Source organism: Falco rusticolus, chromosome 4 (assembly GCF_015220075.1).
Source record: "Falco rusticolus isolate bFalRus1 chromosome 4, bFalRus1.pri, whole genome shotgun sequence".
NCBI lineage: Eukaryota > Metazoa > Chordata > Aves > Falconiformes > Falconidae > Falco > Falco rusticolus.
In genome coordinates, this window is record NC_051190.1 from 88,987,284 (window position 1) to 89,012,048 (window position 24,765).

General features: G+C 40.8%; 1 protein-coding gene across 9 annotated transcripts in view; it reads right to left on the reverse strand.

Annotated features, from left to right (window-relative positions):
* TNS3 (tensin 3) overlaps positions 1–24,765 on the reverse strand; it is a 235,740-nt gene that overhangs the window by 76,391 nt on the left and 134,584 nt on the right. For 8 of the 9 annotated variants that reach the window (XM_037386083.1, XM_037386084.1, XM_037386079.1 and 5 more), the window contains 6 exons: positions 21,970–22,082; positions 20,818–20,878; positions 20,611–20,686; positions 16,252–16,381; positions 15,190–15,255; positions 12,397–12,501 (listed from right to left, as the gene is read on the reverse strand). In XM_037386083.1, coding sequence (XP_037241980.1) covers positions 12,397–12,501; positions 15,190–15,255; positions 16,252–16,381; positions 20,611–20,686; positions 20,818–20,878; positions 21,970–22,082 — 551 coding nt within the window. The remainder of the gene's footprint in view (positions 1–12,396; positions 12,502–15,189; positions 15,256–16,251; positions 16,382–20,610; positions 20,687–20,817; positions 20,879–21,969; positions 22,083–24,765) is intronic. The other variant, XM_037386080.1, reaches the window with a different exon arrangement.

Genomic DNA, 24,765 nt, shown 5'->3' on the forward strand with positions numbered 1-24,765 from the left:
AAAATCCATACCGAGATATATGTGGTTTGTATTTCCAGCTCTTGAACCACTACAAAGCTTCTTACCTCTTTATTAAGCACGATCAGGAACTTTCTGCAATAGTCAATCACTGGCTCATTTAAATCAACTAATGCTCTTTAAGCAAAGCCCTGCACACAGGAAAGCCCGAGTTTGGGCAAACACCCCAGCTTCAACAGGCAAGAAATGTCCCTGCTGCTGTTTGAGCTGCTCCGGCTCCTGGAGGTAAATGGGCTTCCCAAAGGAGCACCAGCCTGACAGCCAGAAAAAGCAAATGAAAATGTAAACAGGAGGGAGGAGCCTGCGGGGACAATCAGGTTCAATGAAACCTGAACTCCTGGAGCCAAGAAGGAGTGGAAATGTGTTGGCTGAAGTAGGTAATTCAGTCTACAAGGTATTTCTTTACAGTGGGTCTTTCTCAGTCTGTTTCAATATCCAAATGGAGCCAAGCAAGCTCCTGCTCCCACATTGCTCAGCCACATGCTGACAATTGCTTGCTTTTGCCATCTTTTTCCCAAAACAACCAGCCTTTAGAAAATTGTGTTCTGGCACACCGATCAGGTCAGACATTTGCATCCACGCTGTCAAGAATTTGTACGTATCTGAGTTCTCAGGGAAGGAAAGCCGCCTGGAAATCTTGAGGCAATAACACTTATTTTTACGTAGCAGCTGCTGCTTGCAAGCTCCCACAGCCCAGCAGGGTCGGAGTCCTCTGCTCTGGCATGAATCAGCCCGGAGGGGGACTAAGCCTGTCAGTTCCTCCTTCAGTAACAGCTGTATCCCACCCCACGGCAGCCCGCAAAGTTCTGCTCTAAACATTATTGCAAGCATACGCAGGCATCACCCCCCAGCCAGCCACGTCCCGAGATAACAGCCATTTTCTGTTTCAGGAGCTGTCAACACTTCAACGACTTCTCGGCTGAACAAAGGATAAAAGCAGCTCTTGCATCGCAAAATACATGTACCTGGTTGTTGGTTATGAAAGAGTTGGATGTTAGGTTCAAACCCAGTTCAGAAGGTACACGCTCTTCTGTTAAGAGTGTCACTGCTCTTGCAAATCAGTAACTGGCTGCATGTGAAACCAGGCAGGACTTGGAGAAAAGACGCCAACCACACAGCACACACTATGCCGGCAGTACCTTCCCAGAGGCAGAGAACCGGCTTTCTCCTCTGGGACCATGCAGAATTGCTTCTGAGCTGGAAACTTCCAGCATCTGCCTCCAAGATATGGAAAAAAACAACAAGATATATTCAAAACTCTTGATGCAAACTGATGAGTCTCACTAAAGATGCAAATTTAGGTTTGGCCTATGTTTTGGTTCTCGGTGAGTTAAAAATGCCAGCTGTGTTCCTTGCCTCAATTACAGGCTGCTTCTGCTCCTTCACAAGCCCGCCTGCACACGCATTCCGGGGGTCTGGGACTGTAAGCGCTAAGCATGCTTGAACACAGGCTAAGGCTCAACCCTGATGCCTGCACTAGCTAAATTACCAGAAGACACCCAGACAAGGTAATAGCAGCTCTGCATAAGTTAACTTACCCTATGGATATTTTACCTGCAACAGATTCATTCTGACAGATCTCCATGATTAAAATTTTATTGTTCTACATAGCCTTAGTGGTGCTTCACACAATCATTGCAAGAATGCTTTGGGAACTCAAGCAAGACCAGTGTAACCACTGGTTAAACCCATCCATGGATGGGGTTAGAAAGATGTTCTTAAGCCGTGTCACTCAACCAGTTTTGCTGACACTCCCGCTGCTATCAGTTCCTGGCTTTCAGGGACACTCCATCCTGCAGCGCCGGGAATTCCTGGTTGCGCGCACATTCACACAGCTGAAGACCATCGGCTGACTGGGTGTGCGTACTATACATACCCCTTCAAAGCTTCTGTGCTGACTGTTGCGAGTACAGATGAAATCTGGCCTAGCACAGAGCGGCAGAGAAGGGTCACCCAAATGAACTGATCACAATGAAGTGATCACAAGTTTTGGAGAGAAGATACGGCCCTGCACTGTGAATCCGCATCATCTCAGACTTCTTCATTGCCCAGCTGCAGTGCTTTCTACAATTTGGAGACCTCAAACTGCATTTAGTGCAACTCCCAAACTGTGATATAAAAAGTAGGTCCTGATTTGGTAAATTGTTTCAAGGCTGCAAGATTAATTCCTAGTTCATAAACATTTATGTGGCAATCCTTTAGTACATTTTTAGAGGGTTTTCAGAGAATTATAATTTGAGGATAACAAAATGGACTGGAAAGAAAGGAGAAAGGTATGAAGTCATCTTCTACCACTGTTTTTCCTTCCCTAACTATCCAAGACATTCAAGCAGCTGCTGGTGTTCATGGATGTATTGCATTTTAAAGAACCAGTTTTCCAACATGAAATAGCAGTAGCTAAGCCATCAGGAAGCAGTTCTGTTTGCTATGCTGCTCTGCATAGAGTCTCTGACTCCAACTGAAAAATAAGAGGCTGAAGAAAACAAGGCATGTATCACAAAACCAGAAAGCAGACAAGCACTGAAAGGAAAGCAGCTGGAGGTGGGGGTGCTGTTAGCAACATGCTGTATGAGCAAGACCCTCAGGCTCACATGAGGTCCTTAAACCTTAAACCTTAAATCTTTTGAGAAGCAAAAGAGAGGGCATGCAAGACCCCACAGGATCTTTATGCTGTGCAAATGCTGATGTGTATTTCCCAGCCATTCAAATGGATCACATGTGTAGTTCAATGATTTTACAAGTACTCCGGAGTAAGAAAAACATGCTTCCAAAAGCACAGCTGTCCTGCACGGAACACAGGCAGAGCCAGCCAGCACAAACTCACGTTTAGAACACTACTGTAATATACTGTCCCACTTTTGCCCACCTGCAATCAAAAGAAAAGCACCGTGATCCCAGCACAAAGAATTGATGCTTCCAGCAAGAAATTTTTAAGGTCATTAAATGGGAAGCAGCAGAAAAACACTGATGACTCTACATGGTTGCTGAAAACCGTATAGGACCATGATAAAAAAGGAAAGGGCTTAAAAGGGCTGCATGAAAGGTCAACATAATGAATTTACTCTTTCTGTTGAGTATGGAATGTGTAATTTAACAGTATTACCATTATTAATAAAATTGCTCTGCCACTCAGTGGCACTTTCACTAAACTGATCAGCAAGTATTTCTAAACAAGCCCATGTATTGGCGAGGAAAGCTAAGGGACAGGTACACTTAGCAGAGCGCTTTCATTTCCTAACTTACTAATTAAACTTCAAAAGTTTTGCACTAGGATTCAAGAGACTTGTGGCTTATTTTCAGGTATTAGAGCAATAGAAGTAATGTATTGTAACCTTATAGGATAATAATTAAAGAATTTACCTTACTCAAAAAGAGTATTTGAAGATAATCAACACTCGCTCAACACAAGCATATACTAACATAATAAAGTATGTAGTTCTGTGTAGAGGAATGAAGCTGGGTTAATTAACATTGATAATATACAACTGTGGGCTGGCTTCAGGGGCAGTGGGCTGGCTGATGTGGATGAGGTGCAGCTGTGGCTGGTTCTGTTAAGGGGTTGGGCAGCCAAGGAAGAAAGAGGAGGCAGAAGCAGAGAGAAGAGAGAGAATGCATGCCCTGGATGAGGAGAGACATGGAGAAGGCAGCAGAGGGACTGGCATGAAGATTATGTTGGTATGAGATGGTAAAAGACCTTGTTGCAGCTTGATAGTTTGGAGAGTGCTGCAACACACAATGAGACCTTGAAATCAGAAGTTGTGGGAGTCAGCAGGGCCCGTCTTTCATTCTGCCCTTTTCTGAAGTCAAGGGAAAAAAAACCCCACCAGGCACATCTATGAAGTGGTTGTGTAAGTATTAACACCACTTTGGAAACATGGAAGGCAGGGGAAACCCTCTCACTTTATCTTCCTATGGTCCACTAAAGAGAACCACTATTTGTAGAAAATGCTTGCTGCAGAAACCTTCCCAGGAAGACACCTCACTGCCTCAGTACCTCTGTACATGGCAAAAACTAACATGTTTCATTAACCACTGTGCCAGACTCAACCAGACAGCTGCAGGACCACCTCCACAGTAAGGCATGCTCAACTTGCTGGAACAGCTCTCCTTCAAAAACTAACATTGATTACGGAACAAGACATTCCCAACCAAAACCATAATGTTTTGCACAAGCTGTTAGCAGAAACCCATCAGGCCCTCCTGACCCACAGGACACACCTGCCAAGGGGGAGGGGAGGGTGAACACTGTACCATGGCATCATTAGTCTTCTTGTGATGGGAGTGGTAGTGGCTACCTGAACAGGGACCAGAAGAGAGTCACTGACAAGGCACCTAGCTGAAAAAGGCAAGGTGCATGATGTTAAAGGACCAGCAAAATGGGCAGTAATTACACTCAAACTCAGGAAAAGTCAGAACACTCTGATTACTTCAGGCATTTACCAGAAGAAGGATTGCTACTGCTTCATGGTGGCCTAAAAACCCCAAGAAACTCCAACCACTCTCATATGAGGCCTGTCTTTTGTTTTGTAAGTCTTCCCAGAGATTTGCCATTTAGGGGTTATAATGAATTTGGTATCATGAATCACCAGTTTATTCATGCAAATGCATTCATTTAAGAGACAGCACAAACCCTCACACCAGGTGCAAATGGCACCATGACTGGTGATGCTCTCTGTGCCCATTTTCACTGGCTGCTGGACTGAACCCTCCTACAGAGAGCGTGGAGCACGAGGCAGCTCTGTGTATGTGTGCTCGGGGGCCGGCACAGAGAGTGAACTTAAACCCTTCTCTTTCTGGTCTTGGGCAAGTCGCAGAAGAAACAAGCACCAGATCCCAACTTACACTAAGGCTTTTTTGGTTTGTTTCTTCCAGTTACACTTTCAATCTCTGATGCCGCCATGCTAATTTTACTCCCAAGCAAGTCAGGTGTTACAGGAATAAAAGCTCTCCAACACCCACAGCATCATGAAGGGGTTTTTTTCCATATCTAATGAAGCTAAACAGGTGGGATACCCTATGGCCTTCACAAGAGGGACGAAGAGTTGTTCAAGAGGCAGGTGCAGGGAAGGCACACTGGTGGAGGTTTGCCTTTCATACTAAGGCCATGAGCAGACTGTAAAATTAGGCAAAGAGGCTTCTCCTGTGCTATGTGCATGTGGAAGGAGATACTGATTTGGATGTTAGTGTTTAAAATAACAATGTTAACAACCATAGGCTGTAGCTGACACGACTGAGAAACAGGCACATGCTCAAAGGTTAATGCAAGCCTGCTCAGGAACCCAAATGAGCTGAGCAAAGGAGACTGGCTTGAAAAAGCATTACATGGCCTGAAGTAACGGCCCCCAGGCAATATGAATAGAACATGGGAAGGAAAAGAGAGAACGCTAGCCATGGTCACATCTGTTACCTTCCTCTGAGTTTCTACTGTCAGAATCCTTCTGTGCTGAAGAAAGAGGTTTTTTGCACATCTCATAAAAACAGAACTGCAAAAGATACCTGAATGTACCCTGAAAGTCTGCTAAACCCTTCAAATTCCACCCTGTGGTCTCTGGGTACAAAAGTGTAATGAAGGCCTTTGACAAAGGGCTGGTGAATAACATCCTTGGGATAACAGCACTGCCTGTTACTGAGACAGGACAGAAAGCAATTGGAGGACATTAAAAAGGTCTTAGGGCTTTGGGTTTTGCTTGGGTTTTTTTGGGAAAGCAAATAATTGGCTCTGCAGCAGCTTTAAAAGTATTTGACATGTGCAACCTGTGCTTCCAATAAACCTGGGGACTGTTAGAGACCCTGATGATAGGGTGAATGGAGGCCAGTGTGCCCAGGAAGGGAAACAACAGGCAGTCAGAGGCAGGAGGCTAATGGAAAAAACCAGAGGACATGGGACAGAGTAAATGCCTAGGGAATCCTGCTTCTAACCTGTTCTTGTTTTCAGACATAAGGCTTCCAATATTTATCTTAGGTATAACCATGTCTCACTGGCACTTAGCATTTTGATTTTTTTCTGGTTTTATCGGAGATAAATATAAACTCAGCAGAACTGACAAATGGGACCTAGCAGAATCCCAATGCACTGAGTAAAATGCACATCATTCTTCAATTCAGACACTGCCTCATTGATACACCCCTGTGTTTGGGTAAAAGGAAAAAAAATATTTTTCAATAGAACACAGCAGGCCAAGTTCTGGAGCTGAGCTTAGCACTTAAGTAAACACTCAAGACTCTCAAAAAGGTGTTCAGTGTATCTTAAAGGATGGTCTTTAAAAGTGAGCCAAAAAAAGGTCACTTTGAATCAGTAAATCCTTTGAAAGTCTTGGCCCCTGACTGCACTTCACTGTTGGCTCCTAACTGACCAATCCAAAAATACTCTAATACTTTTTCTTTGGCTAACAAAAAAGACACCAAACCACAAACCAACCCCCAAAAAACCACCAACCCCACCACCACCAAACCAAACCAACACACACACCCCCCAAAAAAAAACCCAACAAAGCCAAACATGAAAATACAAGATTACAGTCCAGGGCAGTATTAGCTAATCAAGAACTATCTTGAAAACACCTGCATAAACTTATTATTTGGTCCCTAACATATTGAGTTAAAGAAAAATATTTAAGCCACATTTAATGCTGTGTTAAATTAATTAATGCTGTATTAAAGGAGGAGGAGAGAGAGAATTACCTACTGCTGCACAAGTAGAAATGAAACCTTGTAATCCTGTGCTTGCATTCAATATTGCTGACATAAAAAAGAAACCATTTTATTTAAATTCTTCCTCCAGCTCATTGTGAGCCTCATGATTAGGAAGTCCAACCAGATTAAAATTATATATATATATATTAAAAAAATAACATACAAAATTTCAAGAAATAGAAGGCATAACTTTCCTCAGAGAAAACCAGTTCAAAGCTGACACTCCAAGGCATTTCAGATACTGTTTCAAGCTGGCAGCATTTTACAGGGTAAATTTCTCTATCTTCTGTAGATGTCTCTATTTTCATTGTCAGAGAGAAAGAAGGGAAATTCTTTCAGGACACCTTGTCATCCCTACCTTCTAACAAATCTCTCTTTGTCTCAAAGAGTACTGCATCCAGCTGGTGACTAAAAGCTGCAATTACCATTTATTCGCTACCAATTTATCCTTCAGCTTCACTCACCAGAAATCGCATCAGACCTGCTGTTTTCTTTGGTAGGCATCTGCATTCCTGTTAAGGTACCAAAGCCAAGTAGTTTTGCCTCAGCCCTTGAGTTTTGCAATACTGAAGGGGCCCTCTGGGAAAAAAAGTGTTTAACTACATGAGGGGGCACCTCCCTATTGAATAGCTATTTACTTTGGGTTGAAGAGGAGAAAAAATTTCAATAAAAGTCAAACATCCCATCTAATCACATGACATGGGTGCATACCAGAATGTTGGTTATTGCCTACCTGGAAACATTTCTCAGATACTTTCCTTTATGAAAAGAAAAAGAGCAGGAGCAAACCAGTTTATAAATATTTAGCAATTTTTGACTGATTGGTGTTGATTACAGTTACAAAAGACTAGAAAATTTGTAAAGCAACCCTCTCAAGATACAGGAATTTGGATTCACTCAGCTCTATCCCTATTTGGTTTGAATTAAAAACATCCTTTTGTTTCCCAGGTTACTACTTTTCTAATTAACAAACACTGTTAAGCAAGCAAACGCACACTTTGCTAGAAAACAAACAGCAAGGTGCTGTTGAGAAAGATAAGTTCCTGCCTTGTAAAGACTTGCTGAAAGTCCTTCTTTTGCTATTTCAACCAATTTCTAATATGTGCACATGTTCTTTGCTTTCCACATACTGTAGTGCTGGCAGACAAAAGACTACAGAGGGATTTAGTGGTTGTTAACAGAAGTGAAATGTCTTAAAATGGAACACTGAACAAGAACCAGGTGCATTTCTGTTGCCAATCCACTGAATTCAGTAAAACTACAAGTGCCATTTTAGCCAACTATAACCTTTGATGTTTACCAGTTGTCTTTGTTAAAAAAAAACAACCATGCACAACAAAACCAATCCTGTATCTCGGCTAACTGAATGTTATACACACAAATGGCAGCACAGCATCCCAGTCACACACATCCCATAGTCATTGTCTTAAGATAGAGTTGTTCCTTCATGATAGATTCACCATCTCTCTAGAAGAATCTTAGTGTGCTATCAGGATATTGAGAATAAAACTGAGATGAAGCAGTTATAGGCATTGCAAAAGTAACAGCAACATTCATCTTTTCTTCCAGTTATTCACGTTCTTCTATCAAAATGTTTCTACTCTTTGGCAGTACATTTAATTTTTATTTGAATATCTCTGATTTTATTTGCAGAACACCTGAGAGCCCAGGCTTGTACCAGGATCCACCGGTGGGTTCCACGCAAACGGATGGTTCCTATCCAAAAGGAGACTTGAATTTTTCAGCAGGAGGGAAGCATTCATTTACAATAGTATCTCTTACTGTGCCAAGTAATCATCCTGAAAATTGTCGAGAACCAAAAAACACCACCTCAACAAAAGACAAGTCACCCCTTTTCCACTTACCTCTCTTCCCTCAGGGGGGGGCATGGGCGTGTGGGGTGTCAAAACTTTGTCATTTGGTATTTGAGAGAGAGAAAAATTAGTAAGTATAAAGCATATGAAAGTTTTTCAGGAAGTGGGAAGGGATTACTTCTTTCTTTCAACTTTATGGTCCCATAGAAAATACTTCATCCTCATTTATCACTACTCCCTATCTCCCTGCCCTAAATGCCATAATTACAAGCAGTAATTGTTTTTACTAGTTTTTAAGGATAATAATAGCTAAACCCAGCATTAGTTTAGTCCATCACAATTTCAACTACTCCCAAAATACCATGATGAACAATCCCAATCCCCAAATCAGTCCAAACACAAAGGAGAGGGATATGATCTTAGCAATCAAAAGGAAGAGAGTGAAGCGCAGCTGAAGTATGTGAGCTACAATATCCAAGTTTTAAATTGAGACACACAATTATCAAGAGGAATTGGGACACATTTAAATCTCTTCACATAACAGAAGATACCACACATTTGTGGCCACAGGTGGTATCTCTTTGTGGTCAACTTGCTATTTTGCAGCAAATTAGCAACCTTTTGTAAATCCATACACATCTATTGTATGGTAAGTGATGCCTGAAGGCAAAAAAACACCAACAACACAGTACTCAGCAAGATCAAAAGTCATTTCTGTTCCTTCCTGCCCACAAAACACACACACAAGACTCGAAGAATACCATGACTTCAAAACCACAAGAAAACCAATGGGAACCATCTCAGACTTCTACATGGCAGGAGGAAGACCTTCTCATTCTTGTGGTTCCAAATCCCACGCCTGACTGCATACTTCTAATCCAGAGTAACAGAAGTCCCTCTGCTAATGCACTGCTCAAGGTGGAGGAGGTCTGATACAAACTTAGAATTAGAAACTTAATAAAGTGTTCAGCCTATTATGGGGGACTGTTAGTGCAGTCTACAAGAGACACTTCCCAAGGGATCTGAAGAGAAACAACATTGATGAGAAGAAATTAAAATAATTTATTGCTTTCTAATTGTCAAAATTCCTATATTGTTAAGATTGAGGGGATAAAGAACTAAATCCAGAGAGCAAACCATCTAAAGCCTGGCTATAATCAACACAAATGTGTACGACCTTATTACCATCAAAGGGCTCAAGATCATTTAAAAGGCAACTGCTTCTGTCTGCAATGCTCTATCATGCCAACGAACCAAGATACTTTGGGTACATCTTTCTTCTATCGTGCCCTTTCATCTTTTGTTCTTTTGGTAACAAGGCCAAATAGGTGTAGGATTTCAAAAGGGACATACCGTTCTCTTGTTCATTTCTAATTTTTCATTTTGACACATCAGCTTGGAAACAGCCATTCCCCACACATATACCTACAAAGCAAATCCTGTTCTCTTCACAAAGCTCTGCCATAGCCTTCCTGGCCACCTTCATCTGCAGTTTCACAGGCACACACTTTTGAAACGAACAAAACAGTGTATAACTGGAATACAAGAATCATGCGTCACGCTCACGTCTCATATTATTCCTACTGAAATTCCTGTGGGAAAACAGGTACAAGTAAAACTGTGAAGATCAGTCCCTACATAAAGCTAGGAGTTTACCTTCACATGGAGTGGGTCTGAAACAGGCACCCTGTCTGAGACCTCCCGGCATCTTCAACATACCGTCACTGTTACGCAGACTTCCAAATGCACCCCATTTTGTAGCTTAATCTTTTCTGAGGTACAGAAAAGATTCTCTCACTGCCTTCAGGACTGTAGCTAAAGGCTTCAGAAACCAAGGTTTCTGACTTTGCTCACTTTCTGGATGTGAAATCAGCATCTCCTCTTAGTGGTCTCTCACCTATGGTCAAAACTAGGACTCAACACATCTTTGTAACGTAAAAGCACAACACTGAACCGCTGTACAGGCTATAAGAGAAGTCCATCCTGCTGTTTATAAATCCTACATAAATGAAGACCTACGCAAATTATGTTTACCTCAGGCAGCATACTAAGCTTACCTTTGTGTTCAGTACAGATCTCACCCTTAGGAGAAAAATGTAGCTGTCCCCTGTGTATGTGCTTTAGCCCCTCCTGACCTTTTGTCCAACCTACGCAGGAGCAAATGCTCTGCCTGCAGGTCAGTTGTTGGGCATCACAGGGTAAAACCCTGCCTCCTAAACGTTTGCTTCAGAAAAGAATATCTGGATATATCGCATGTTCTTATGGTATATTCCCTAGCTTCAGCTCTAGGGATTTCTCTGCAGATGAACAATAAACTTCTCAAGAGCTATCCTAATCATATTTATGTTGTATCTCAGGTACTTAAAATATACCATGCACGCAAATTACACACATAAGCTCTTATTTAGTCTCACAATTGAAGCCCTGAACATCAGGAGAACATGCTTGTGAGTGGTATGCGATCAAGTCTTCTACAAGACGTGAGCAGTGAACAGTGCTGTGTCTGCCAACAGTGTGCTGTCCAAACATTTATATCAGCTTTCAATTTCCCATATTGATTCAGTTACCTACAGTGTGACACATTACAATGGGAAGGTCAAATCCACCTATCCAATCAATCTCAGCAATTAAAAACATTTGATATCAATGCATTGCTTGCTGAAGGTTATGTATATACAAAGGACAGGGAAAAGGATGGGGGGGGAAGGAAAGGAAGCAAATGATATGGAAACATTCTGGGTAGAAACTGAGATCTTCTTCAGCCAAGATTCAGTCTCTCAGATGTTATTCCTTCTAAAAGACACTGTACAGTCTCATGCAACTATAAAACCTCTGATGACTCCCTTCGGAGTGCTCTAACTGCCCCATGTAAACGAGCCAAATGACTGTTCTCTTTCCACCTTCTATTTTCCCCTAGTTTTCTGCAGATTGGAGTCTGCTGTGGATGAGAAAATACTCACAAGAGTGATGCAGTGGAAAAAAAGTCAAGCTCCCACTATGCCTCTGCCCCTAAAACCCTCACCAATGTAGTCATTAGATGGTCAATGCCAAATTCAGATTATAAAAATCAATGGAAACTGAGCCTAGAGAGTGGCTAATTAAGTACCCTAGCTCTGCCTCTCTCTCATTTCGTAACAGGAGAGTTGTAAAAACAAGAACTTTGGCATCCATTCAGTACCTTCTCTCATGTTTTTACTTGCAACAATGTCAGGCTTGCATGCGCACCAAGGTGTACAGACACAGGTGTGACATTCTCAGTCCTCACAGGAAAACTACACACATTAAAAGCACAACATTCACTCAAGCAAAGAATCTGAAGACAGCTACTGGAGGCTTTCATCTTGTGCACGTATCAGCAGATTACAGAAGAGAAAAGTCTAAGAAATAAAGAGCAAGTCGGAAACAAGTACATTTATGAGGGGAAATAGGCAAATACACACAGTCTTTGCTGTTTGTTTATCTGTAACTTCGCAGCCTGGTGCACCTCCTGCAACGCTCCAGATAACATAGTAATAAGTACTGAAGGCTACAAACTCACCACATCATTTTGTTGATCTTAAAATTCTTTATTAGTATTGCAACTAAAAGCCTTAGTGGAAAAAAAAAAAACCAAACCACTAAAATGTAACTCGTATCAACCAGTTGCATCTCTGTCTAATTCAGTGCATTGACAAGAATCTCTCTCAAATAACTACTGCAGCTTTCTTGCCAATAGAGCCACTGAAGTTAAACAGGGAAAGGTTGACAGCCACTTAACACAGCAACAAAGTGGCATTAGGTTCAAACAAATGAGGTCTCCTTCCTCCCTTTTGAATGCTGTGACACAGATGCAAAATGTTTTGCCATGGTCTTGTGTAAGGGAACTACTCACCTTCCCCATCAGGGCTCACATTTTCATAGGAATCCCAGCGTATTAGTGGGTCTGAGGTATTGTAGTCAACTGTCACTCTATGGTCATTCTGAAGGTGTTCACATCCTAAAAAAATAAACGTCTGTTTGAGACCAAACATTATCATAGCCACATTGGTAATGGTATACGCGCACATATGTACGTGGCCTTCTGACAGAAGCTTGCTCCCCAGACTACAACACCATATTCTGAAGTGGAAGCAGCAGCAACAGGGGAAGAAAGATTATATAAATCAGCTAAAAAAAGCTTAATCTATGTTTCATGACAGAGGGTACAAGCAGAGAATTTGATCTTGAGCTTCGTGGTTATGCCGTGGCTCTGGAAACGGATCAGCCCCCAGGCACAGCTCCGGCAGCTGATCCCCACTCAGCCCCGTAGGCCGGCACGATAAAACAGATAGCTGTTCAGAATGAAACCACAAGGATCTATACTGAGATGGTACAAAAGGAATGCTAAAAGAAGAGTTGGCTACAGATTATCATTCCGATACCAGCACAATTTATCACTGAAGATGAAAGGAGAGCTGAAAACCACCACTCTGTGTCCCTCCCAGTTCCCCCAGGTGCCAAGGGTGCCGTGCCAGCCATTCTCCAGCTCCTGGCAGAACCCCCGCTGGGCACCTTGCCTTCTACATGTTTGCCCGCGCTTCAGCAGGCTCTGCCAAAGACACCTGGAACTTTCAGCAGTAACCCACGATTTTCTGTCCTTAATGAGGTGTAAGATAATATTCAGCTTTTAAATGTATACCATGAGCAATTTAGGTGTGGTTCGGTGATTCAAAAGCACAAAGCACAGGCATCAAGGACTCATGACCTTGGACTTGGCTTTGACACCAACACAAATCAAATTGGCTGTCTGCCTTTGCTCTTCTCTCTGGACTAAGCAACAGAGAATCCTCAGTTATCAACTCTTTGGCTGTGTCTGGAGAAGCAAGTCCTCTTGCAAACTGGTGTCAAGCAGCAGAACATTATGCACATGCTGTGACTTTTAAAACAAGGATAGTTAAAATCAGAAGGACAAGAATGCTATGGTCCTGTACCTTTATATGCTGGCAGAAAAAAACCCACCTGTAGAGACTTTCTGCGATGTCATTTGTCACAAGGCAGATTTTAAAGTTTGTTACCTAAACTTTTAGGTGTCTCATGACCTCCAGCAAGTGCATTCTTTCCTAAAAACTGTATCGCAGTTGCTTATTTTCTAGAATACTGTGTCCAGTTTTGAGCTACATAATACAAGAAAGATATGAATCAAGTGAAGCAAGCTCAGGGCAGGGTGACCAGGGTGGTTGAGATGGGAGGACTTGCCCTGTGAGGGAAGACTGAGGGACCAGGGCTTCTTCATCCTGGGGGGAGCTGGCAGCAGCTCCCCAAAGGCCACGGAGGAGACAGAGCCAGGTGGGGAAGCAGGGTAGAAGGACAACAAGGAACAGGCATGAACTGTATCTAGAGAAGTTTAGAGTCAATCTAAGAAAAAAATAAATGCACTGCGAGGGCAGTCAGGCACGGGAACAGCCCGCCCATAGGGGCTTGGAAGTCGCCAGCCGTGGAGGATTTCAAGATTTGAATGGACAAAGCTCTGGACAAGCTGAGCTGAGCTCATGGCCCGCCCTGCCTTCAGCAGGGGGATGCCTAGAGATACTCCGCAGCTCTTCTATGACTCTATAATACTTTCAGATGTGGGAAAATAATTTTGCAGAAATTGTAAATAAATACTTCAAGGTGAACTCTTTTTTCCTAGCCCGTTAATCCCTTAGATAGCAATTCAATACAAACTTCCAATTACTTAGAACTGCTAAAAACACCCCTCTGATTTGCCATCTAAGGAAGGGAAACTTGAAACAATTTTGATCCTTTTTCAGACATGTCAGCTGGCCTCTCTTCAAGCATTTCCTATCCAGAAATGTTTAGAACAAGCTGGACAAATTTATTTATAAAAACTTTTTTCTTAAATGGCCTTCCAACAGGCTAAGTGAGATCTTCATGTTTAGCTGGACAGAATCCAGCTGCTCACTGGCTGCTACTACAAGTTTCTAAGTGATCAAACTGGTGAGGAAAAAAAACCAAGGAAAACACACAATTCGCAGGACACTGGAAGTATGTATGAGAAAGACAGTTAAGAGTATTTGGTTTTCATTCAGTCTCATGCAGAATCCATACTTTTTGGGACACTGTAAAATGAGTAAGAACCCATGTATTAACAGAATCAAACTACAATATTAAGCACAACCTTAAGTTTTTATTGCAGGTTGTGATTACCTATGATCTTAGCCACATTACCACAGAATTCTGGAGGCATACAGGATATACCTTACAAGGCAACTTCAAAGACTCATTTCCAACAAAACTATAAATGTGCTAAACTGAAGACAGTCCAGACTTCACCACTGCAAATATCATCAGTTATGGACAACATTGAAAAAAGGTTATGGGATAGGCCACTGCTGCCACTTGTGCCAGACCAAGCTACCTATACTATGCATTGTTTTACACAGATGCTTTCTACTAGTCATCACCAACTGTTCTGATATAGTTTTAAACTGAAATCTGATCACTCCTCTGCTCCTGTAAATACAGCCTTCATTCAATTTTTCAAAGTGAAACCAGTAACTTTATTACATTTTGAACCGTAAAGTTGGATTTCTGATCTACAAGAGTTGTGGAATGAAAGAGGAAAATAGGATATATTTTTTAAAAAATTTACATTTCAGTGCATCTTATTTTCAAACTACGAGCATTTTTTCTTCTGTATACTCACCTTGAATTTTCTCTGGTGTTCCTGAAAACACTAATTCCACTTTGCCATAATCAGGGAAACGGTCATCTGAAAATGAAGGATAGTATTTCAGCAAGCTATCTCCCAGGAGAGCAGTTCCAAGGCACTCAGAAATCAGGATTCTCTACAACTATTAATACATGTACCCTCCTCACTCTTCTCACTTGTGGTTTAGCGATTTGCTTCTAAAAGAGCCACATCCTTTGCCCCACACATCTCCAGAAAAGACCACATAAGCATCAGCTGGAGGTTTTTTACTTCCAAGAACAGTCCAAAGCAGAAGAGACGTACAGTTCCCAAACCTCTCTCTAGACAGACATGGCTGGCTTTGGCTTTTAAGCAAAACACACCTAGGAGCAAACTACAATTGTTCTCTATATAGGCTGAATTGCAGTACTTTGACCACAAAACTTTTGTGTAACCATATGTTGCAGGAAAATATGTTTGATTTTAGTTTGCCAGTAACATAAGGTGAAGGAGTTACAATCCTGCATACAAACATCAAAATAAAACTGAATCAATAATTTGGAAAATACAAAGATTAGCCCAGCACATTTTCAAATGTGTCTGAAAACTTTGCCTCTATTTTTGTACATTCTGAGGCATATTAAATGATCTCCATACCCAGGCAGACTAGGTCACAAACACAGTATCAGACTTTATGACTGTTTTCCTTAGCCAAAAAAGGGATCCACTCAGCCCACCTTATTTCCTGTGATGGTGACTAATAGAGTCACCATTTCAAATAAGAATCTGTTGTTTTTACAAATGTGAGAGGATGCAATAAGGACTACATAGGAGTATCTGAGTGATTTTGCCAAATTAACTCACTTGAAGAGCTTTTCTTCTCCTTAGGGGTTTACCTATGTTACGTGCTATGAGTTAACTAACACAAAGCAGTCTCCCTTTCCCTGAAAATAAGGATAGAAAAAAACCAATCAAGAATCCTTTTCAAAATGGGTCCTGAAGATGATCATCGCATGCACGGGCACACACATACACCCCCACACACAGCCGCATCCAGCCAGCTACGAAGGCAAGTACCTTTGTTGGCATTGTCCAAATCCTCTTTGCCAAAAACCAGGCCATGTCCTTGAATGGCTCCAGTGTGAAACTGAAGGCGAAAAACCACGTCACGAGTAGCTGACCGGTATTTTTTGTGATAACACTTGAGCTAGAAAGACAGAGAAACACATCAGGAAGTAATTTCTCACAAATATGAACAAATGCATCTGTATGCATGAGTTAGTAAGTAAAGCAGCCACAGTGCAATTTGCTGCAGACATCCCTGATGTTGTAACAGGCAGGGTATGCATTATTCAACCCTTTAAAACTATACAGGCCCAAGGCAAGATAGTTCTGGATGTGTAAAAATAGTAATTACTATTTTCATCGCTGTCAGTCACCAATCAGTAGATTATGATTCAGAAGTGCAACATCTGCCAGTACAACGTTGGAATGCTGACTTGTGTCCGTAATTCTTCATGGTACCAAATTAATGTAAAACTGAATTATAGCACATCCATTTCAAAATAACTGAAGAATATGCAGAGCCTTTAGAAGCCAGCCTGCAAGCTGATTATACCTACTTTAGGACTTTAAAAAAAACCTACTCTAGTGATGATAGAATCTTGGTTTATGCTACTGTGGGCAGTTGGTAGTAGTTTTTATACCACAGCTAGAACAACACAGAACTCTCCGAAATTAACATCTAGTCCTACTTTCTAATACCATCTTCCCTTAGGCTAGACCTAAAGATATTCTACCTGTTAATTCTCTGAGTCTGCTGTAATACAAAGCCACTCAGCATTCTTAGAGGAACACATAAAAATATTGGTAACACCTTAGTCACAGGGCTGAAAACGTTATGATATTATCCTGATGATATCGGGATTTTATGATAAAGCAGATGTTACTGAAATGCATTAAGACGACAACAAATATCACCTTTTTTCTTAAGACAGATGGAGAAAAGTGTCTTAGAAAAGACTGAATAACAAATAGTTATTCAAACTGAATACAATAAAGACATAGGGGTTTAAGAGGGATGCTTATGAAAACTGGGATTAAAACAGTTACGAAATTCTTCTCACTACAGGATTTGAAAAAGCTAACATAAGCTGTTGCTGTCTACCTTTCGTTACAGGAGTAACTCCTCGATGCCTTAAATTCCTAAGTTAATCAGCGCTGACACATGGCACATAGGACAATTTCTGAAATACTTCAGCCCATATATAAGAGATGTTTTTTTTCAGGTATTCTCTACGCAAACCTTATATTTCTAACCCTTTATAAAGGCTAGGAGATTCACTATGCAAGTAAGCATTATTTTATCTGCAAGTGAGGATTTGGGGTTGGTTGGTTGTTTTTCAGAAGAGAATTCCCTACAGCACAGTGGTAATACCAAGTGAAATACTATTTGCTTCTTATTTTAAACAACGCTTTACACTCACTAAAATTAACATAGCATACAAACCCCTGCCTACTAGCAGGAGCTATCTCCTTTTAGTCCAACACAACTATCAGCATCATTCTGCTAGAACCACGGCCATAAGTTAGTCCCTTAGGTTACCAAAATACAAGGTAGGAGAAACAGTTAAGACTGCTTGAATCAAGAATAAATAAATGCTTGTTCTCCACTATGCCCAGCAACCCTATGTAAAGGCAAAACATCATCATAAAGGATGAAAACTTCAAGTTTGCCCAGGAATGAAAAATGGACAGAAATGGGATTAAGAGAACCCCTGATGAGAGATATTAGAACTAACCTGCTCCAAAACCTATACTTGGCCTGAAAGTAACTGTTTACATTTAATTATATTATTTGAGCAAAAAGAAGCTCAAAAAGAATTAAGAGCTTCTTTAAGGTTATGTACATTCCTCCACAATTTAATGTTAAAACATTAACTTTAGCTGTTTTAAACAATCATGTCATTTTTACATGTGGCTCAAACATGAGAGTTTCTGAAGATGCAGAAGACTAAATCCCTAAACAATACTTTTTATCCTCCAACTTGCCAAGAGTTTTGGCTTTGCACAGTTGCTGGATTTACGCAGAATCTACTGTCTTTTGCATAATTATGTTTATAAAAACAGTGTATCTGGGTCAGTTCAGAAAACTACATAGCACCTGCTTCTTTCCACTTTGCAATTCAAAGTAACAGCCTTGAATAATTTTAACTCAGCGTATCATAAACAACTTACACAAAATTGTCATTGAATCTGGCCAATACCCAGAATACTGAAAACATCTCTCAGTGCCCAGTACACATAACAAGCTTTCAAGGAAGCCTTAGCTTAATTTTGAATTCAGGCTCCACTACGTTCTGATGCCATACCCAAGAATTACTGCAAGCCACTGTAATGTGCTGGGCAATACTCTGTGCATTTACAGATCTCAATGCAGCTTTTCAAGGGCTGTGGCTGTGCTCCATCACCACGTGTTACTCACATTGTGTTAACAAATTCTCTGAACTTCAGACAAGCAAGTCTTTTAAGTCTGTCTTTTTTTTAAACCCAGGCACTTCAAGGGGTTAAACTTCATGGAGTTGGAGGTGGAGCATTCTACACATTTTTCTTTTTCCTGAAACCACTGATGTTTTTACTTAGACATATGTTAAAAGACAATATACTTTGAATTAAGAAATTCAAAGTGCTGAAGCTGCTAACTAGCAGCACCAGGCCTCAGCCCTTGTACAGCCCTAACCCAAGGCTGGTTTAAAACTCAGTCCAGTTAATCAGCTGGAGAATAGAGAAGCAATGGATGATCGATTTATATACACAGATGCTCTCAGAAATGCAGATGGCTTTAGAAAAATTGATATAGATGAATAGGAACTGCTTGTTCAAAAAGTACGTGTGCTTGAAGGATTATGTGAGTTCAAGCAAGCGGAAAGAAGACCACAATCCGAAGGGGACCTTGAAACTGAGGCAGAGACTGGAACCAGAATGGATGAATCAACTGGGACAGGGTCAGGTGATGGATTTGCAGAATTGACAAGACCCAAGGAAACTCCTAAAAACTTTGGGCACTGACTAATGATTTGGTAAGTGTATACAAGCTGTGCTGCATCCTTTTGTTCTCGGCCACTCACTGAGGTGGTGGCCCTACTCTGAGCTGTGATTAAAGCAAGCCTAGTGGTACGCACAACTGTGTGAATTTCTCCTTTAACACATAGTAAAAAAATTATTCCAAACTGAAGTCTTCTGTTTAGGAAACATTACCATGCTGAATAAGATGCTGGCTTGCTCAGAAGAATTACCTCCAATAATAGTTTGGGATTAATGAAGTTGATCTCTTTTTAAATGATGCAAGTATTACTGAAAAGCTATGTGTTCAGTTTTCATCTTAAACACACATTTGAGATACCAAATTGGTCTCAGACTGATTTCTTTTGTGAGCTATTCCACTTCCTTAGGCACCATCAGTCCTCTGATGAGCTAACAAATCTTCCTGAATCTGAAACTGTCCCAAGCATCCAAAGTATACCAATTTCTAACAGTATATTTAACAAAAAAATTCTCCATTTTTCAGTGAAAGAAAGAACAAACAACACACTAAACTGAATGGAAAGGGGAAGTAGGAAAGGCAGAAGAAGGATAATAAAAAAGATTATTTCAAAAGGTAGAAAAAAACAGAACCCTGACACCAAGAACCTCTTACACTGAGGTCCAACATTTCTCAAAGTAGTACATAAAAGAAAAAAGCATCACGAAACCTAGTAGCAACAGACCAGCGATATTTCCTGACAGTACTTCTCCCCACCATTCATTCCACAGGTTCTTCTGTTCCCTTAGTTTAACAAATTGAAAGGCACACCAACTATCTTTCTTTACCTTTTCTGTGCATAACAGTGCATGACAAGAGAGAAAGCTGAGGTATTTAAAATGCTAGTGCAGCAATTCAACCAGAGTCATGCTCTGCACACAGAATTACATGCCCTGTATTAACACATATAAACTGCTTTCTAAATACTGCATGTGCTTGTAGAATCAAAAAGCTTTCATTTGGTATCACACCTTTTTGAGTTCCAAACCAATTCAGAATTAGTTAGGTGTTTTCTTTACAGCATATAGTTTTATGATTGTGCACGTTGCCTGCCAAATTATAGGACACTGGTATTTTAATGCCAAGTTACAAATACTCCCCAAAGCAATTTTCTTAAAGAAAACAGCGCCACAGGCCTTACCGCACTTGGTGATGCTACGAAATGGGAATGCTGACAGCAATTGTTTCAGCTCCTAAAAACCTTCTAGTTTGATGAGAGGATGACTAAATTAACTTAATAACCTGTTTTGGAGTACATCTGCAACCATTTGCTCAATGTATTTTTTTACAAGAACACAAAACAGGTCAGAGACTATAAACTAAATGGCATTTTCATTCCATACAATTAAACTTACCATAATATCTCCCTTCAAAAGCTGGGCAGGGTCTATAGCAATGCAGATTCGGCTTTGATTTTCTGGCCCTACGCTACTTAACAGGAGAGAAAAGAAAAATAAAATATATGGTTTAAAGAAACAAAAAGCAAAAAAAGACTATGAAATTCTGCAATTATGAGAATTAAAACCTGGATTCAAACAAAACTGAAAATGCTCACGACTTACTATATTCCAGATGTATAAACTGGTTGCATAGCCTGGTATAACTTCAGGAAAGGCCGGCAAGCTGAAAAGAAGTCAACAGAAAAGAACATTTTGGAATTATTTTCCTTTATCTGAATAATACAACTAGGAAGCTTAATGCACTGAGCAAAGTGGCACAATGTTGGCTGTCAAAATATCCTTCCAAGTAAAACTGGTTTTGACAGATTCATTTTCCCCCCCAAAAAAAGTATCTGATTATATTTTATGAAAATGTCACTTTTCCCTGATCTTCAGACTACTTGTGAATTGGACAGGAGGGGATTTGAAAGTATTCCGGTAATGAAAGAAAAAGGGAACCCTTTGCTCCTTATTAAATGTCTGTCCTCCTTCCTTCCCACTTTTTCTGCAGGAAAACAAAATTATTAAGGGAAGACAGACAATTGCCAAAACAAAACAAAAAACCCCACCCCAAACCAAGACAAAAAGCGTTTTCAAAATTAAACAGAATATTTGATCTACGGTTTTGTTTCAAAACTAAGTCCCTTAAATTTTCTGCTAGGCAAACAATACTTTGTCCTTACAGAAATAGTTATTTTACACATAAAACCAAACTAAACACCGAAGACAATGGAGCACTCCAAATCCATGACAATGACATTTCTAAAGACAGATGCTATTGAATTCTCGGATTATAAAAATACAGTTATACTCCTTTACTATGCTCTAGCACGGTATCTTGGTATAGCATTTAAATCCTAAAGCCATTTATAGCAGGCCACCCTAGAAGCTCAACATATCCAAATGGCTTTCCTACAGGAAATCCAATCAGGAAACAGAAAAGAGATTAAGTTTATGATTATGTTTCCTAAACAAGAAGGAAATGACTGTGAGATCTCACCACGTTCCCAGCTCCTTTTCAGGGACCAGGACCACAGCTGTTCAGAAACTAGACAGACCTGAATAGCACCAATGCCTCATTTAACAAAGGATTTCACCTGCTGTAATTTTTACTTTTAGGATATTTCTCTTCTCCTGATTCTTCTACTGGGAATATTTAGACTGGTATCAAGGAGCACTGACTCTACTTTGAGATTCATGGAGGCTTTCTAGAAAGCTCCAAAATGAAACAAGACTTTGAGCCTACACTTGGAAAGGAAAAGTTAGGTAATTTACCTCCACCAGCATCGAAGCTTGGGATGCCGTGAAGGATAACATAGTGCAGAAAAAGAGGGGTTGCATTCATTTTCACAGATCCAGATAGAAGGCCACTTAAGAATTGCACGTATCTAAAAACACAAAATTTAACTGAATTAAATAAAAACAGTAATATCAGGGAACAAACAACCATATCGGGGAAATACATTCTTTACACATTAATACTTCTAGGTCATGGGTAAGTGAATAGCTTTGCGACATTACACGTAACTCCAAAAGAAGAGTCTTCAAAAAACAGCATGAAAAGACACTTTAGTTTACCACTTTATTAAATCCATGGCTGCTACATTGCTATCGTTACCTTAGTTATTTACATCACTATTCTGATAAAGACAGGAACTAGAAGAGACAGTAATGTCAGTTGTTCCGGCATACATTCCCAGTTGCTCCTGAATGTCTCCATTGGCTTTCACAGCTGCGTGACGTGGGTCCCACTGCCTTACAGCAAGTTGCATGTCATTAAAACAAGAGCAAGAAGTGCCCTTGTCAAAATCTTAGCATTAAAGCCTGCGCAGGCAAGTAACATCTTCACAATGAGAAGTTACCTCATTCAGCACCAAACAGAGGAAAACTACCATAGCAACATGAAAATCATTTTATTTCTGCTATTTCGTCCCTGGTCTGGTCACAAGCTGATGAGTAAACGCACGCAAGTGAACATCACTGCAGTGTGTGTTAAACAAATTCCTCCTGTCTCCTTAAAGAAGCTGGGGAAAACATCCTCCTTTAATTTTTCTGCTGGTTTTGAGTCCCTTTTCTTCCACACTCGTGACATGTCCTTCATTTAAGTTCACTCTCTGGAATGTACAGAAAGAAGAATATCACCTCTTTTTTCCCCCTTTACACGGGGGCTCACTGACCCACCCCTGACTGCATGCCCCCAGTAACACCACAACTAAAGGCATCCTGCCCAACAACGGCAGCTTTACTGCACCAGACAGGGGCTGTAGTGGCTTAAAATAGGTTTCATTTTTATAGGCAGCTAGCAAAGCTCACTTTATTTTGAAATGCTAAGAAAAGACATCTGCTCTTTGGTTTCCTCCTTCCATTTTTCTGAAAATATTTGGTACATCAGAAGCACAAAGATACACATTGTCCCACCTACGTGACAAAACACTGTGGTAAAACACTTTGTCAGTGACCTCTCAGGCTGAACAATTTCTCTCTACCACTACCTGTTTTTAATTACTCCAAAAATCTGGCTGAAGTTTGGAACCCCTTTCTCCAGGCAGTGCATTTAAGAGGCTTATAGGCAGCTGGCTTATTTTTGAGAAGCGCATTCAAAGACTTCAAATCCTGAAGGTTTATGAGAAATTTTTAACAATGAAGGGTATCTGCACTTCTTACTCATGCAAACCTTCTCAAATAAGCAGTTGAAGAATTTTCCATTCTAAGTATTGTCAGAATGGATTCAGAATGGCAGATCTGGTCTCTAGTTGCTTTTCTTGCCGCTCTTCCAGCATCCAGCTGGCAATGGGGAAAAGCTAAGCGATACTTTCGGGATTGATGCATTTAATGGCCTCCATTTCTTTTTTTTTTCCTGGACAAAACTTAGCAGAGAAAAAATTTCAAAATACAAGTAATGGGTTTATTTTCAAATTTTATCATTCTGATATTTACCTAAACTGGATTTTAACAAGGACATCACTACTTAATTATCCAAGAGTAGATTCAGAGGAAAAGCACATTAAAAAGGTGTTCAGGCCACCAGCTGATCAAAATGGCATCAAAAAAGGATTATAAGCTTGCCATAAATATTACAGAGTTGGTTCTCCTTTCTCTGCAATAGGATTAGTAGCCACTGCCAGGCCAGGCAAAGGTAGGAAAGGCCAGGCTCAGGAGAACGGTTCTGACAGACAGTTGGAAAACCTCCTCTGTCCTCACGGGGAGTGACACTCCCAAGCCCCTGTGTGCAGGCGGGTCTGGAAGACGGTACGGGCAGCTCAAGTTCAAGTCCTGCTGAGCAATGGCACTAACTCCATCAGTCAGGAGGTGAACTGCATCTCCGAGGCTTCCCCTGCGCCCCACCTCCCAGAAGAATGAAGCAAGTCTCCATCCAGAGGGTAGGAAAGCTGGATACCACCATTTACACCTACTTCATCTCCAGCTTTAGGGCTCACGTGCAGATCACCTAAGTGAGTAGCTGCTGAAGCTTCTGTCAACACGGCTGTAAAAACTGCCCTGATGCACACGCCCAGGGGCTGCAGCGAGTGTCCCTGGCTCACATGGACCTATGCTGGCTGCATAAGGCTACTGCACAGGAAGGCTCAGAGCTTCTATTTCCTTTTGATCCTGTGCTTCACACTTCTCTCTCTGGCAGGCACCACTCTCAAATCGTTATAATAAAAGTGCAATACACACATGCAGGCATAAAACTGAAATAAAAAGAGAGGTCAGTAAAGTTCTAGTTATGAAAAGTTTATTTCAAGTCTAATGAAATGCTGTGTTACTATTTTTCAAGTGAAAGAGAGGTGTGAAGGTCACCAAATGGGTTCAAGAAGTAACCGAAAAGGGTTTGTTATTTAGAGATTAACAGAGCCAAATGCCTTATTGCTCATTGCTACTACATATTTTTCTAGTTTAATTACTAGCAAAACCTTATCCTTTAAACAACTTCCTAAAAACCTACTGTATTAAAGCCAATTAAGATGAAAACAAACAGTAATTATTAGATCTAACCCTGTTGATATTTTTTGTTTCTAAAAGAAGATTCACCTCTATCACAATTACTTGTCTGATGGGTATCAATCTCTT